This window comes from Rousettus aegyptiacus, unplaced genomic scaffold (genome assembly GCF_014176215.1).
Source record: "Rousettus aegyptiacus isolate mRouAeg1 unplaced genomic scaffold, mRouAeg1.p scaffold_m13_p_10, whole genome shotgun sequence".
Classification (NCBI taxonomy): domain Eukaryota; kingdom Metazoa; phylum Chordata; class Mammalia; order Chiroptera; family Pteropodidae; genus Rousettus; species Rousettus aegyptiacus.
The window spans coordinates 73267348-73282975 of record NW_023416285.1 but is presented as its reverse complement, the minus strand read 5'-3'; the positions used below and the strand labels follow the sequence as shown (position 1 = coordinate 73282975).

Genomic DNA, 15628 nt, shown 5'->3' with positions numbered 1-15628 from the left:
AAAGGATGCATTGGTGACCAGCTTTTTGGTAGGATAGTTTGGTCTCACAGTGCTAGGAAGGCTCATTCCTAGGAAGTCTCAGTATCGATGTTGTTTTGTTGACTGTTGGGGATGGGGCAGTACTATATTCGTGGGGTCTGAGTTGAGGCCAAATTTTCCCAAAATGAGAAGGGTAGATAAGTACAAGGCAGTCAGGTCTTATGGCCTTTATTGTGAAGAAACACTCTGGATGAATTATATGTCGTAAACTGTCATGATCTTAGTTTGCCTCTGTCAGTTTTTTGTATTTGGCATCTAGTGTAATATTTACATAAGCCATAAAAGAGTATTAATAGTTATTTTATACTTTCAGTAATCATAAACATTTGGACTATATAGAAAAACCCAAAGAACAAGTATAACTATTATCATGACTAATAATATCATTAACAGACAAGTAATGACAATCAGAAGTGGATTCAGAATTGAATATCAATCCATAGGTATATAGGCCTTGTCAGTGTCTCAGGATAGCTGTCTACCTGGTGTCGGTGGCTTCTCATCCTTTAGGAGTCTTCGCTGTCCATAGACAGGGATAGATGTCCATTCACAGGCACCTGATCAGTTTCTTTCCAGTGAGGCTGGAGAGTGTCTTTTATTTGATGTCCTTTCCAATAAACAAAATGTCCAGGTGGCAGTCAGTGACCTTTTAAAGTCTTTGTCTTCTGGGAGCTCACTGTGAAAAGAAGTGGTTACCCAGTTGACATTTTCTTGAAGTGACTATCAAACTTCAGCAATAGTGTAAGATATCTCCTTTTAATAGTATAAGCTCATAAGTTCATCTAGTTGACAGCGATGCTACCCTGAACAAGCCCGATCCCATCTGATCTCGGAAGCTAAGCCGGGTTGAGCCTGGTTAGCACTTGGATGGGAGACCACCTAGGAAGACCAGGTGCTATAGTTGTAAAAAATAGAAAAATTAAGAGATTGTAAGATGACAAGGTCTTTGTAATCTGTGAGGTCAACCAAGGGTTGCCTTGCCTAAAAAATAAAAAAAAAGTAAAATAAATAAAAGTTCTTTCATCTATGTCAAGGTTAATGCATTGTGATGATTGTAGGAATGCAAAAACTGAAAAAGAGAGAACCAGGGAGCATGGAAGAACTGAGTGGCCCTCTTTCTACAGCCCTCTTTCTATAGCCCTGGCTGTTTGTTTCACTTATAACCATTATTTACCCATACAGTATACTCCAGAGTTTTTAATCACTTATTTTACAGTGGTTCCCATGTAATTTCAAATCTTTTGAGGTGTCCCAGGGGCCCTTCTGAACCACTGCAAAGTTATTTCTATATATTTTGAGATTTTAACCCTTAAAACCTCAATATCTCATGAAAACTAAGAAATAAGCAATTAGCATTCTTTAGCTTAGTAGATTTATAAAGACATTTTATAACCTCTAGAAGTATATTTTAGAGACATAGAAGTCAGTTATTAACATGGACTTATTTTTTTAAAACCCAGACAAAATAAAGATATACCTGTTTTACTTAAGCCAACAAACTTAAGCTAGCTTTTATTTACTAAGGATTAATCTTAGATCAGATGAACTTGAAGAACATTTGAGTTAGTTTCTTTATTTCTGAGAATTTGTGTAAGTGCTTACCTTTAAATTAATTTTAACAATACCATTTTTGTAAGTGTTTGCCTTTAAATTAATTTTAACAATACCATCTAAAGGTAGAAAATTTTCTCACATTTACAACATATATATAGATACACATAGAAAAACACAAACAAACCATGAGAAAAACTCACTAGTTTATAAAACAAATTACTTACAAACTTTACTGTGGAGGGATTTAAAATTTATATCTGTCCTTGACAAGTCAAGTTCCAAATGACTTTCCCCCTTTTAAAATAAGAATAGCCATTTTTAATACCTTAAAACAGGGGTTCCTAACTCGCAGGCCACGGACCAGTACTGGTCCACACTGGACCAGAACTGGGTTGCACAGCAGGAGGTGAACGGTGGGCAAGCAAGTAAAACTTTATCTCTATTTGCATCTGCTCCTCAGCACTAGCATCACTGCCTCAGCTCTACCTCAAATCATCAGGCATTAGATTCTCAAAGGAGTGCTGGTCCCCGGTGCCAAAAAAGTTGGGGACTACGGCCTTAAAGAATTGGGGTGACCCCTAAACAACATCATAGGTTGATCTATTTATCTAAATCCTTTTACATAGTTTTATTTTCACTTAGGGGAAAAGGCTTTTTTAAGTTCTGAGGCAGTCTGCAATAGTTTCTTTTCTCCATTCAGTCGGCCTAATTTTTAGCCAGCTTTTTCTAATTGTGTATGCAAAAAGAATCCTCCCCTTTTTATTTCTGATGGTTCCTTTCTCTTAAAATTTGATATGTTTTTAACTTTTTGGTTAGTTTCCTTTTAATCTTTAATAACATACATTTGAAGGTATGACCTTTTCTCTTTAATGTTTCTGATTTTGAAATACAGTATTTTCATTTTCATTATTTTCTAAATTTATAATTCAGTTTGATTTTCTCATTTATCCAAGAGTACTTAATTTTCTAAATGGTTTGAAGGCTTTGGTGGTGGTGGTAGAGGAAAGGTTATTGTTTATTTTGTTCTGTTCTATTTTGGGGTACAAGAACGTGATCTGGAAGAGTTCTACTTTTTGAAATTTGAGATTTTCTTTGTGGTTCAGTACACTTAGTTTTTATAAGTATTACATGAAAGTGCTTTTGAAAAAGAATATTCTCTGCTGAGTATGCAGAATTATAAATGTCACTTAAATCAAGTTTTTAATGATACTGTTCCTATCTACAATTCCCCCCACCTTTTTTTTTTTTTTAACCTAAGCTACTGTTTTCTTAGAGTTACATGTTAAGATCTCTCAAGGGTATGGGGGTTAAGAGTGTGGTGTTTGGATATGTCAACTCTCTTCTTTGAGGACCTGTGGTAAGATAGTCTGATATGAAACAATTCAGAGTTGGGACTCCCTAGGTAAGGTAAGGAGACAGAATGATTGGTCATTAAGGGCCCTCAGTTGATTGTCTTCATTTGTCTGCCAAAAGCGGGATAATTTTCTAAGCAGTAGCTTCAGTTTCATCCTGGTAAGAAGGGGAGGTGGGTTCAGTTATGCTGTATATGCCTGAGGGGTACTAGGGCTGTACCCCTTGAATAGTACCAGTTTGGAGAGTGGCTCACAGCCCTATGAGTAGGTAAGCTGGGGAATTTTAAGGGCTAGTTAGGATGTGTATAATCGCTGGTAGGGTTCCAGACCCTAACAACAATCCCTATATGTTGAACATATCTGAGACAGCAAGATGAGAGGGCTAAAGTGGACTTGGTAGTCCCAAATGGTGCTTCTTCAAGGATTGTCTTTAATAAATTGAAGAATAGCAAAATATCACATTATTTTGGATAACTAGTTAATCACGTTTTCAAAAGTATTCTGTATGGTCAGTTCTTCATTATTTAGCCATTGGAAGAAATCAGAGGCATAAATAATCTGAAATAATGAGCAGTATAAAATAATTCATAAATTGCTTTGGAATGAGTTTCTTCAGATAATGGAATGTGAGCATTTCAGATGTTTGTAAATTTATACAATTTCATACTATGGATAATAATATAGTATCATCATGAAAACATTCCTGAGTAATATAGGGATAAGAAGTAGGATAGTGTTTTACAGTTTCCTTTTCATATCTCATTCAGCCTAGATTTCTTTGACTAAAACCCATGGTATAAGTAAAAAGTGAAATTTGACAAAAATGTCAGTTTAAAGATCTCTTGTCTGTGTTTGGTGTTTGAAGGAAGCCGAGACCAATAAGGGATTTAAGGAGTATAGGTGATACAGTGAAAGAAAAATTTGTTGAGGATAATCTACCTGGAATAAAAGATCAGAAAACGAATTATTAATGTGTTACCTTTTGGTATGTATTTTTAAAAATTTGTATTTGAGAGCCTATTACTTGACAGTTTCTTTCTGGTCATTCTTGAGTCAGAGATACACAGTGAACATTTAATTTCAATGTTTAAAACTTAAAAGTTAGGCAAATTTTTTATATTCTGCTAAAATGTTTGAAGGATTTCTTATGTTAATGTTCTTATGTAACTTTTATTTTCATTCTTTGACATTTGTACTTAAACTCTCTACAGCTATTCATTAGAACACACAGTGCAATTTCTAAACTGTGTTCTTGAAGGAGACCCTGTAAAAACAGTCATAGCACAAGAGTTTGTTCACCAAAATGAGAATGTCACTTCTCACACTGCACAGAAGTCTAAGGAGAAAAAGGTATAGAGTTACTTATTTTTTACTATGATGATAAATAATTGTATATAAAATATAATTGACATTGAAATAATTTAATAATTATTTTTCATCATTTTGACTAGATTTGAAGTTTAAGCAACACTAGTATATTTGGTTTAGAATGTCTGTCTACTAAATATAAAGAATTAATAGCTGATTATGTTTTTTCTTTTAATGTCATTGTGCATGTCAAACACTTAAATTTCTGTGACTTTTTCTGTGTTAGGAGGTTTAATTGAATAGCAGTGGGGTGGCAATATGATCTTAGGCCCTAAATATGTGGGCAGAAATATTTAACCATTTGAGAAACGGCCAGACATTTTCCAGCGTGGCCACATTATTTTACATTCCTACCTGCACTGTATGAGAGTTACTAGTTTCTCCACATCCTGTCACTTGTTATTATCAGTCTTTTTCATTATTGTCATCCTAGTGGGTGTGAATATAAATATACTTGGGGATTGTTTTAATCAGGTATGGGAAGATACCCAGACATGGGAATGGCATGAAGAAAGAAGTTTATTATTATATGCTAGAAACAGGAGGCATAGCCCACTACTGAGGGCCACATGGGAAAGCACCAGGGTTAGTCAGGAGGCAGAGGGAGTTGGGGGAAATTGTGGGCAAGAGACTTTTTTGTGGTTTCTGTGGGAAGGAATGAGGGAGGCAGGATGAGCAGGATTAGCTTCAGTTACTTCAAATAATTTCAGTAGGCTTTTGGGGGTATAGGAAACTATTCCTAGTTTTCTGGTACCTGGCTTGGGTGATTAGGGTATGTGGATAGTGGCTTGGAGGGTGAGAACCCCAAAATTAGGTAGTTGGGAATATGGGCTCTACATTGGTTGATTCGCATAAGTAAAGTGCACTATCAGGTGAATTGTTTGCTAGGATTTAGTTAACCCCAGGAATGGAGAGCAATGCCCCAGATGTCAAAGCATCAGAATACAGGAAAAAAAAAGATATGAGTACTACAGATGTGGTATCTCATTGTGATTTGCATTTCCCTGATGACTGGTGATGTTGAACATCTTTTCATGTGCTTATTGGCCATGTGTATATCTTTGAAGAAGAAATATCTATTTATATATATTTTGTCCATAAAAACTTTTTTAAATACTGAGTTGTTAAGAATTATGCTAGGTTCTTTATGCTAGATTCAAGTTCCTTATCAGATATGATTTGCAAAATTTCTCTCTTTCCAAGTTGTCTTTTCACTTTTTTTGATGGATGTCCTTTGAAGCACAAAAATTTTTAATTTTAATGTGCAATTTATCTTCTTTTTGCTTGTACTTTCGGTGTCGTAGCTAAGTAACCATTGCCTAATCCACGGTTATGTAAATATAAGCCTCTTTTTTTCTGAGAGTTTTATAGTGTTAGTGCTAATATTTAGATCTTTGATCTATTTTAAGTTAATTTTTGTATATAGCGTGAAATAGGGGTCCATGGTCATTTTTTCGCATGTGCATCTCCAGTTATCATAGCACCACTGATTGCAGACTAGTCTTTCTACAGACTGTTCTTTCTCCATTGAATTTTCTTAGCACCCTTGCTGAAAATGAGTTGACTGTAAGGTTATTGCTAGACTCTCAGTTCTCTTCCATCAATCTGTATGTTTGTCATTATGCCAGTACCACAGTGATTATTGTACCTTTGTAGTAAGTTTTGAAATTGCGAAGTGTGAGTTCCTAACTATCTCTCTCTCTTTTTTAAAAAATAAAGATTGTTTGAGCTGTTTCTGGTCCACTTGCATTTCCATGTGAATTTTAGGATTAGCTTGTCAATTTCTGCAAAGAAGCCAGCTGGAATTTGTATGGGGATTGTGTTGAGTCTGTGGATTACTTGGAGTTGTATTGCCATTCTAATAGTATTGTCTTCCAGTCTGTGAACATGGAGTGTCTTTGGATTTATTTAGGTCTTTTTAATTTAAAAGTATGTTTTAGTTTTGAGTATTAAGTTTTGCATGTCTTATGCTAAAATTATTTTTAAATATTTTTTTCTTTTTGATGCTGTTGTAAATGGAATTGTTTTCTTAATATTATTTTTGGACTGTATATTACACATATAAAAATATTGATTTTATATATTAATCTTTTAGTTTTTAGGCATTTTTTATAGACCTTTGTTATCCTGCTATTACGTATTAATAAGACCACTCAGGGATAATTTGTGTGCTCCTTTTTTTCTTTGATTATTTCACCATCACTTAGTTGGTACATGGGATGTAGCTAATTTTGGTATTCATGTGATCCTGTCTGTGGTGCAAGAACCAAGTGAGTGATACCACTAATGCCTGTGTTCATCATGGATAGATGGGTGCCGTGTATTATAAGATGCAGAAAGTATATAAGATGATGATGAGACTTTCAAGGCCAAACTGAGAATGAAGATTACTTCTTTTCTCTCCTGATAACAGAGCAAGGCACTGAGGGCCAATATGGTAATAGAAAAAGTGACGGGGAGAAAGTATGCTTGCTCAAAGTGGGAGATGGTTTGGTTGGAAAATGTTGGAATTAGGAGATTTTGTGAATTATGTAAACATTGGCGAAAATATAAACTTTAAGTTATTTTGGAAATTATCTGTAGCCTTTCTCACAAAATGTAGGCAGGTGTCACAACATTGATAAAACTTTTTTTGATTTGTAAGCAAAATGGTCTGTCTTTGATATCCCAGGACCCTAAGGGATCATAGATACTAAAGGGGAGTAATATGGTACCAGTAATGGTTTGGTTTACCTGTTTTCAAGAAACTAACATTTAAAACTACTTTTTGTTTTATTAATTTTACTGTTTTTTCTGTTTAGCCTTTAATAAAATTTATGAGTTTGTTACTATAGGATATGGTTTGGGTATTACAGTGCATTATGCTTTTAAGAGAATAAGTAGCACTAATTAGGTGATTTTATAGTAAACCACATCACTATGAAATGGATATAAAAATAAATCTTAGTTTTATTTAAAAAAGAGTGACTATTTGAGAAAGTACCTCATTATATACTATTTTTTCTTTTTAAAAATTAGAAATGAAAGGCTTCTTCCCAGAGAAGATGCTGAGATGTGCATTTTTTAGTTTGAACACCGGCAGAGACTCTAATGCTGTGAAATACTTAGGTTCATAGTGTTAGGCACAGTGGGCTTTTCAAAAGTCATAGAAAGCATTTTTATTATCCCTCCCTTGAAAAATCTTTGATTTTTATCAGGAATACAAACCGTACACACATAGAATATTTAAACATTGATATGAAGCAAGCTTGTAAATACTAGCAAGAGTGATGTAAGGATGCAGGTCCTATGAGAGAGAACCTTGTATTCTTTAATAAAATAAGCTGGATATCTGTTACAAAACGAATTGATTATGTGTGTGTGTGTATGTGTATAAATAAATTATTGATTCATAATGAGTTAGAAATATGGTGATACCTTTCTTTTTTTTCCTTTTTCTTGTAAGTCTTTCAAGCTTCTAGAATTCTAGGGGCAAAATGTAATGAGTGAAAAATTGTATAACAACTGTTATATATTAGTCAAGTTTTTCTTCAGCCTTTCTTGGCTTCTGAACTCCATTCACAGGCAGAAAATTTGAAAAAAAATATATTTATCAGTAACATGTTATATAAAACATGCATGTAATGTTTATAATTTTAATATATATTAAATGATAGTATATCAAATTTTTAATTGGCATTTTATTAAGGATTGTATTAATAGAGTACAATCCTTGATAATATTTCTAATTTAATGACAATTTTCAGTTTTTGGAAATTTTCAGTTTTAACAAATAACCTACACTATTTAATTTATTTTCAGTAAATATCAGAAAAGCATGATTTGTTTAAGAAATTTAAAATTATATTTTGGGGAGGATTTGGGGGCTTGAGTGTTAATGAAATGTTTACTAAATTACTTGGTAGGGTTACCTGATACTTGGAATTCTTTTAAACTTTTAATCTTCCCCTCCCCCCAGTGACATGCTGAGAAATATCAAATTGCTGCTTGTGAGTAGTTTTTTTGCAAATAACACTTTGGAGAGTGGGGTAAATGAAAAGCCAAATTGATTATAGAAGTCACTGTATTTTGCTGTGTTTTTTTTTTTTTTAACATTGACTTTTGATATTTTAGAGGCATCTGGATGTACTATCCAGAATTTTTTATTTGATGGAGAGTAGTGAGGCAAATTTACAAAATAATTATTATTTCTATTACCTAGTGTTTTAAATTAGAGTTACTTTTGCTTCTTTAACTTTAGAGTCTATTCTGGATAACAATTATTTGATAGATGATTTTTCAAAAATCTCAAAAAGTCAGCACTACCATAGTAGTTTGTGGTTAGCTGACTGAAAACTACCCCATAACCCACTTATGATTTTTACTACATACTAGGCATAGTTGTTCCACATGTCTTTCTTTTTTTTAAAGAATATTATTTATCTTACTGACTTCTTAAAATATATATAAATTGAAATATGCCATTACTACTTTCAGTGACTGGACCCTTTGAATGGGTTTACAAACTAAAATTTGAAAATTTTGCATTAGATAAATGAGTCGAGTTCTTTGAATATCTTATAGTCTCTTGTTTGACTTGATTTTGTAACCTAATTACAGTTTGATAATTTTAGAGAACTTTTCAACATCTTCTAACATAAGAATGGTAAAAGAAGGGGGGACCCTTAACGGCATGAAAAAGTTCATAGTCGCTGAGTGCTTGACTAGGTAGACACTGGAGAAATTGTGTTTTCTGAGAAGAAAGATGAAAAATAGAGCCTAGTTTTTATGTATATTTTCTGAAGGCTGTATTTTCTACATTCTTTGTATTTTACTTATTGTGTAACATCTTAGGCAAAGAAATCAAGAGAGACTGATGATGTATCAAGTGAACCATCCTTCCAGGATTTTGAGTACCCCAAGTATGATGACTACAGGGCAGAGGCTTTTCTGCACCAACAGAAGAGGATGGAATGCTACAGTAAGGCAAAAGAAGCTTATCGAATGGGGAAAAAAAACGTTGCCACGTTTTACGCCCAGCAGGTAAGGAGGAAAACTGATTATTGTTTTTTCTTTGTTTCTTATGATGTCTGAATAATCTTGAAGCAGATAATACTCATATTGTGACTATATGAAGTTAACCTGGGGAATGAATGTAGATTGTATAAATGATATAAGGTGTCCTAATGTGTAAGACATGTATGATTCTGAGAATTTCCTTTCCTTTGAAATGCTCAATTCCTGTAGCTGCTTTTGCATTTATGGTTTACACGAATTGTAGTTTATTCTGCAGTCCATAATTTTTTTAGGTTAGATTCTCCTTCAATACCACTTCTAAAAAGATACAAGTTTTCTGGAGGAAAGACAGTAGAATGTTAATATTGGCCATTTTAGGGTGGGATTACAGGGGCCTTGTGTTCTATATCATGTTCTAATTTTTAATAATGTATCATTTTTGCAGTCAGAAAAAGTTGCATTAGTATCTTTCAGGGAAATAAAATTTCTACTGAGGCTTATTTGGCATGGTATTGTAAGAAACCTGCCTTATTTACTTTTTAATTTTGTGATTCCATGGGCTTACTTTTTTGTGATTGAGCAGATAAAGGTATCAAACTGGTGTAACCCTGTGAGCCCTAATAGCAAACCTTGAGGGATGACTTCAGGGTGATTATAAGGTCTTAAAAGGGATGAGACTCAGAATTATCAAAGGATAAACCAGTGGATTCCTTCTTGAGATGGGTGTTGTTTATTTAAATTTCCCTTTTTTGTTTTTTTATGATTTTCGGATCAGAAAATATGTTAGAAATGATGATTTAGTAGTAAGAGAACTATGTTATTAATCCACCAAAATTTACCTAAATTTTGGTGCATTCCTGTATATTAGCCCATTGCATTTAAAAAATTTTCAGATTTTATTCAACCTTTCACTTGGGGCACTATTTGTTTCTTCATTGCTTACTAAGCAGCAAATATCACAAATTTTTACTGGTGATATGTTTATAATTAAAGGGTAGTCTCCATGAGGAGAAGATGAAAGAAGCCAATCACCTGGCTGCCATGGAGATCTTTGAGAAAGTCAATGCCTCCTTGCTACCACAAAATGTTTTAGACCTCCATGGGCTGCATGTGGATGAGGCTATAGAACATTTGATGACAGTTTTACAGCAGAAAACTGAAGGTAGGACTGTGAAAATGACAAATTTTCAATACAAAATGTCTGCTTGTATTGGTATAACTTAACAAATTCAGGAGATCTGTGCCACGTTTATAGGTGTTTGTATTAGGCTCATTTTTCAAGAGAATGTTTTGGGGAAAGAATTGTCATTGGCATGGCAATTAACAGTTTGTTTTTTATTCCCCTTTTTCAGTTGTTCGTGTTCCTTTGTCTTGTTTGTTAAAGGGAGGGCATGGTATAATCTGAGAATTCTCTGAGATTTATAAGTGGAACCTTTCAGAAATATTATACATCTTTGTTCTGTAGACACTTATTAAAACTAATAGATATTTATTAGGTGTCAGTTGCTCAATAGGTGTTTAATAAAATACAGAAGTAAATAAGGTGATAGAATTTTTACAGAATTATCACAAAAGACAGGATTTCTGAGTGTTTGCATTATGGGTGCTCTTTTTTCCCTTTCTGCTGTATTTTGTCTTTGCTGGTCAATAAGAAAGGCCATTTCCTGTCTCTTATCTTAATTCTACCTCATCCCAGGGCTTTGGATGAGGATTTTTTTCATGCCTCTATTCAGTATCATGTACTTCATATGTATTAAAGTATATTGTTGGTTTAGTGTCTTGTTTCCTTTTCATGATCAATGGTAGCACTTAGAAAAATTCAATCTATTTTAGTTACCCCAGACTCAAATACTAGATATTGTCTCCTTTCATTACTAGTATAGTGTTTTTTAATTCTCAGCTTGGCTTTTTCTTCATCTTAGTTTTCATTGTGGAGACATAGGGTCCCATGCCTCAGCTATTACCTCGTGGCTCCAGAGTCCTGCCCTGTTATTGATAATTGTATTGTTCTGGTTAATTGATTTGTATATATATTAGGAAGCTTTACACCATTCTTTATACAGGTTTATCAATTTAATACATATCACTTGTAATTAATTAAATACTTGATTATGATTGATATAAAAAGTTGAAAATTCATCTGTTATCTTAAAAACTATGTTGAAAAGGTTATAGAATAATATAATAAACACCAGTGTGTCCATGAATCCAAGTAACAAGTGATAACATTTTACCCTGTATGTTTCATTTTTTTCCCTCCCTTTATTTTCTTCCCAATCCTTTTTTCTTTTGTCTTTCCCTTTCTAGTGGAAATTAACATCCTTCCATTTGGTCTACACCCTTCCTGCTCAGGAATACCTTTACTTATATGTATAATTCATCCATAACCATTCTATAGTATTCCTTTTGTGATATTTTAAAAAGTGAATATACATGGTGTCACACTGTCATCAGACAAGCCGCTTATTTTATTTGTACCCAATTCAGTTTTCAAGATCTACTCATCTTGATAGATCTGGTTTTTTATTGTAACTTCTGTGTAGTCTTCTATGAATGCATGGTAATGTATCCATTCCTCTATTAGTTGATGTTTAATTAAATTGTTGCAGTGAGCTTTATTTTGCATATCAAAGTATATATTCTTATCACTATCTTTTTCTCTAGGTTTTTTTTTCTTTAAAAATTAAAAACTTATAGAGAAATTAAAAGAATTGTACAATAAATAACTATATAGCCGTTACCTACATTGATTAGTTAATATTTGGCCACATTTGTGTAATCTTTCTAAAACTGCTTTTTGCTGAAACAAATGAGAATAAGTTGTTAAACAATATAGTACTTTACTTCTACCTCGGTTTGTTTGTCTCTTGAGAAAAATCATTCTCCTACATAATTACCATAATTACCATAATACCATTCTCCTACATAATTACCATAATACATTAAAGGCATTTAACATTGTTAAAAAGTAATATACCGGTCATATTCATATTTATCCAATTATATGAAACTGTCTTGTATAGTTGTGCCATTTTATCTGTCAATCCAGGATCCAGTCAAACATCACATTGCCCAGTTAATTGTCCCATGACTGTAGCCTCTTGTAATATAGAATAGTTTCTCTGCCTATTTTTTTGTCTTCCATGTTGTTGACATTTTTGAAGACTTCAACTCAGTTGTTTGGTAGGTTGTCCTACAATTTTAATTTGTCTAGTTGTTTCTGCATGATTAGATTCCATTTAAAATTTCCTTGGTAAAAATACACATAGATGATATTAAAGTCATCCTTGGTGAACATGTCAGAAGACATATATGATCAGTTTGCCCCATTATTGGTAATACTAGGTTTGATTTCTTAGCTAAGGTGGGACTCTATCATATTTCTCTATATACATGTACCTTTCTCCCTTCGTAATTAATTAGTAATTTTTGGTGCTGATACTTTGTGACTATGCAAATACCTGTTCTACAGTATTTCCCCTAATGATTTGAGCATCCATTGATGATCCTTGGCTGGATCAATTATTATATTGGTGATTGTGTGTGGAGTTTTATAATTTGTGTCCATTCTATGTCTGTTAGCAGACAGTCTTTGACAAAGTAGAGGATCCCACTCCCCTAATTGTTTTTTAGTGATCTCCAAAATTTTTGGCACCAGGGACTGGTGCTCCTATGAGAATCTAATTCTTGATGATCTGAGGTGGAGCTGAGGCGGTGATTGATGCTAGTTAGCACTGGGGACCAGCTGCAAATACAGACGAAGGTTCGCTTGTTTGCCTGCTGCTCACCTTCTGCTGTGTGGCCCAGTTCCTAACAGGCCATGGACTAGTATTGGTACATGTGGCCCTGGAGTTGGGGACCTCTGTTTTAGATAGAATTTTGGAAATCTTGGAGAAAAATCTAGAAAACAATAGTGAAGTTTAGAAAAGAGAAAATTTATGAACAGTTTAAATACATTATTTAATCTGGAGAAAAGAAAATTCTTATGTAGCAGAATTATATAAGAATTATAAGAGAATAGTTTGTCTATAGAAAATGAATAAATCATTTACTCAATAAAAATTTGAATATCTTTTATATTGTAGGCATTAAGGGTAAAGCAGTGAAAAAGACACAAATCTTTGCAGTAGGGTAGATCTAAATGTCCTTCGACTGATGAATGGACAAACAAAATGGAATATTTTAAACAATGAAATATTATTAATCCATAAAAAGGAATTAAGTACTAACATGCTACAATATGAATGAACTTTGGAAACATTATGCTGTATGAAAGAAGACAGATGCAAAAAGCCATGTAATATATGATTTACATTTATATAAAATGTCCAGAATAGGCAAATCCAAAGAAACAAAGTACATTAGTGATTGCTGGGGCTGGAAAGAGGGGAATGGGGATTGCTCATTAACAGGTATAGAATTTTTTGTTGAGATGATGTAATATTCTGGAATTAGATTATGCCGATGGTTTCACAACATTATTATATACTAAAAACCACTGAATTATACATTTTAAAATGTGAATTTTATCTTATGTGAATTTTATATCAATTTAAAAAATGACAAGAAAAAGTTAAATAACTTGTGTAAGGTGATGACTTGGTGAGACTCAAGACACAAACACTTTCTGAAAGCCAGTGCCCATTTTGCTGTCCCCTATGGTGGCCTGTAGTTACTGTTACCACCACCAGATGGTAGTAGTTGAATAGAAATGTGTCCAGGGAAAATCTGTGGCTCTGCTCTGAATTTCTTTTAGTCATAAAGGATGATTGTCAAAATTGGGCATGAATTTAAAAAAAAAAAAAAAAAAAAGAGAAGACCTGACTCTTATGTGCCTTCTGATTGAAATATACACCACTAACCATGAAGTATTTTTATCTAACGGCACATAAAGGCTTTAGAACTGACTCCAACTTTTTAGGGATTTACAGGGAGCAGAGGAACATGTTAAATGGCACCATGGGATACAATCAGCAAAATCTAGACTGTGAAAATCCAGGATAAAAGATCCAATTTTTTCAACAAATTGTAAAATAAAATACAGGGGAGGGAGAACCATTAGAAAGTTACTTAAGAAATATATCTACCAAATGCAATGTGTGGACTTGTTTTAACCCTGATGCAAACAAATCACTATAAAAACAGTTTTTGAGACTATTTGGGGAATTTTTAAGCCATTTTTAGAAATATCATATTAAGGGATTCTTTAAATTCGTAAGATATGTTTTTTTTTTTTTAGAGCCTGTATATTTTTGAAATACATTCTGAAATATTTACAGTTGAAATAAGAAATTTGAGATTCGCTTAAAAATGAGTTAAATAGTTGTTTTAAGATGATAAACAGCAGGAATAACCTGCAGTTTGGGGACCTAAGCATATACATTAATTCATTGAACAAATATCCTTTGAACACATACTTAATTTGAAGCATAGGATTCAACCAGAAAACATTTTTAGAGTAGTAAGTGAACTACTGAAAGGTGAGATGATATAAATGACTGACTTAACCAATGAGGGGAACAGTACTGAAGGAGTGATGAGACTAAATTATAGTTAGTTAAATGATCTAAGAGTTTTAAGCAGACTTATAATGTCACATCCATAAAGAACAAAGTGCAAATAATAATCGTATAATGTAAAAACTCTTTACAAAATGAATAATTACCCTTGTGGAAGTAATGGATATGCATTAGAGTAGAAATGGAGATCTTAAGCAAAGTAGGAATTAAAAATGCAAGAGCAACATATCCTCTAAAAATTCTAGATGAAATATTGCCCTAAATATTGAAAAACCATCTGTTTGTGGATCTGTTGGAGCCTTAGGGTAACTTAATGAGCAGAATATGGAATGTTTATATTATGTATTTATTTTATGCTAAAGGTCAAAACTTGTGCTATTTATAACTGAGGAACAAGAGGCTTAGGTTTATTCAATATTTAAAAATCATCTATTTGGAAGAATTTCTTAACAATTGAGTATCTTTAACAGTAAGACTGCAGTCCATGGTACAATTAATAGATTTGCTGAGGGTAATATTCTTTAGAGTATTCCTGAGGGTAATATTCTTTTAGAGTATTGCTTTATATTCTATTTTGCTGATTAGGAAACAGGCACAGATAGGCTAAGTAACACATAGTCATTTAGTGGCAGAGCTGCTAATTAGACCAAAGCTGTCTGACTTCGGAGTATTTAATTAATAGGGTTGTTGTGAAGATTCTTAGTTAATAAATATAAGTCACTTAAAGCAATGCCTGACTCCATGTGTATAATAATTTTTAGATATCATTAATATTGTAATTATCATTATTTCAGAGAGAAA

General features: G+C 33.1%; 1 protein-coding gene and 1 pseudogene across 13 annotated transcripts in view; both read left to right on the top strand.

Moving 5' to 3' along the window:
* The window catches only part of N4BP2 (NEDD4 binding protein 2), a 91747-nt gene that overhangs the window by 72967 nt on the left and 3152 nt on the right, over positions 1–15628 (top strand). For 12 of the 13 annotated variants that reach the window (XM_036228022.1, XM_016119980.2, XM_016119987.2 and 9 more), the window contains 3 exons: positions 4157–4295; positions 9147–9335; positions 10302–10470. In XM_036228022.1, coding sequence (XP_036083915.1) covers positions 4157–4295; positions 9147–9335; positions 10302–10470 — 497 coding nt within the window. Of the gene's footprint in view, positions 1–4156; positions 4296–9146; positions 9336–10301; positions 10471–15628 lie in introns of those variants that run through there. The other variant, XM_016119988.2, reaches the window with a different exon arrangement.
* On the top strand, positions 825–943 carry LOC118609200 (annotated as a pseudogene).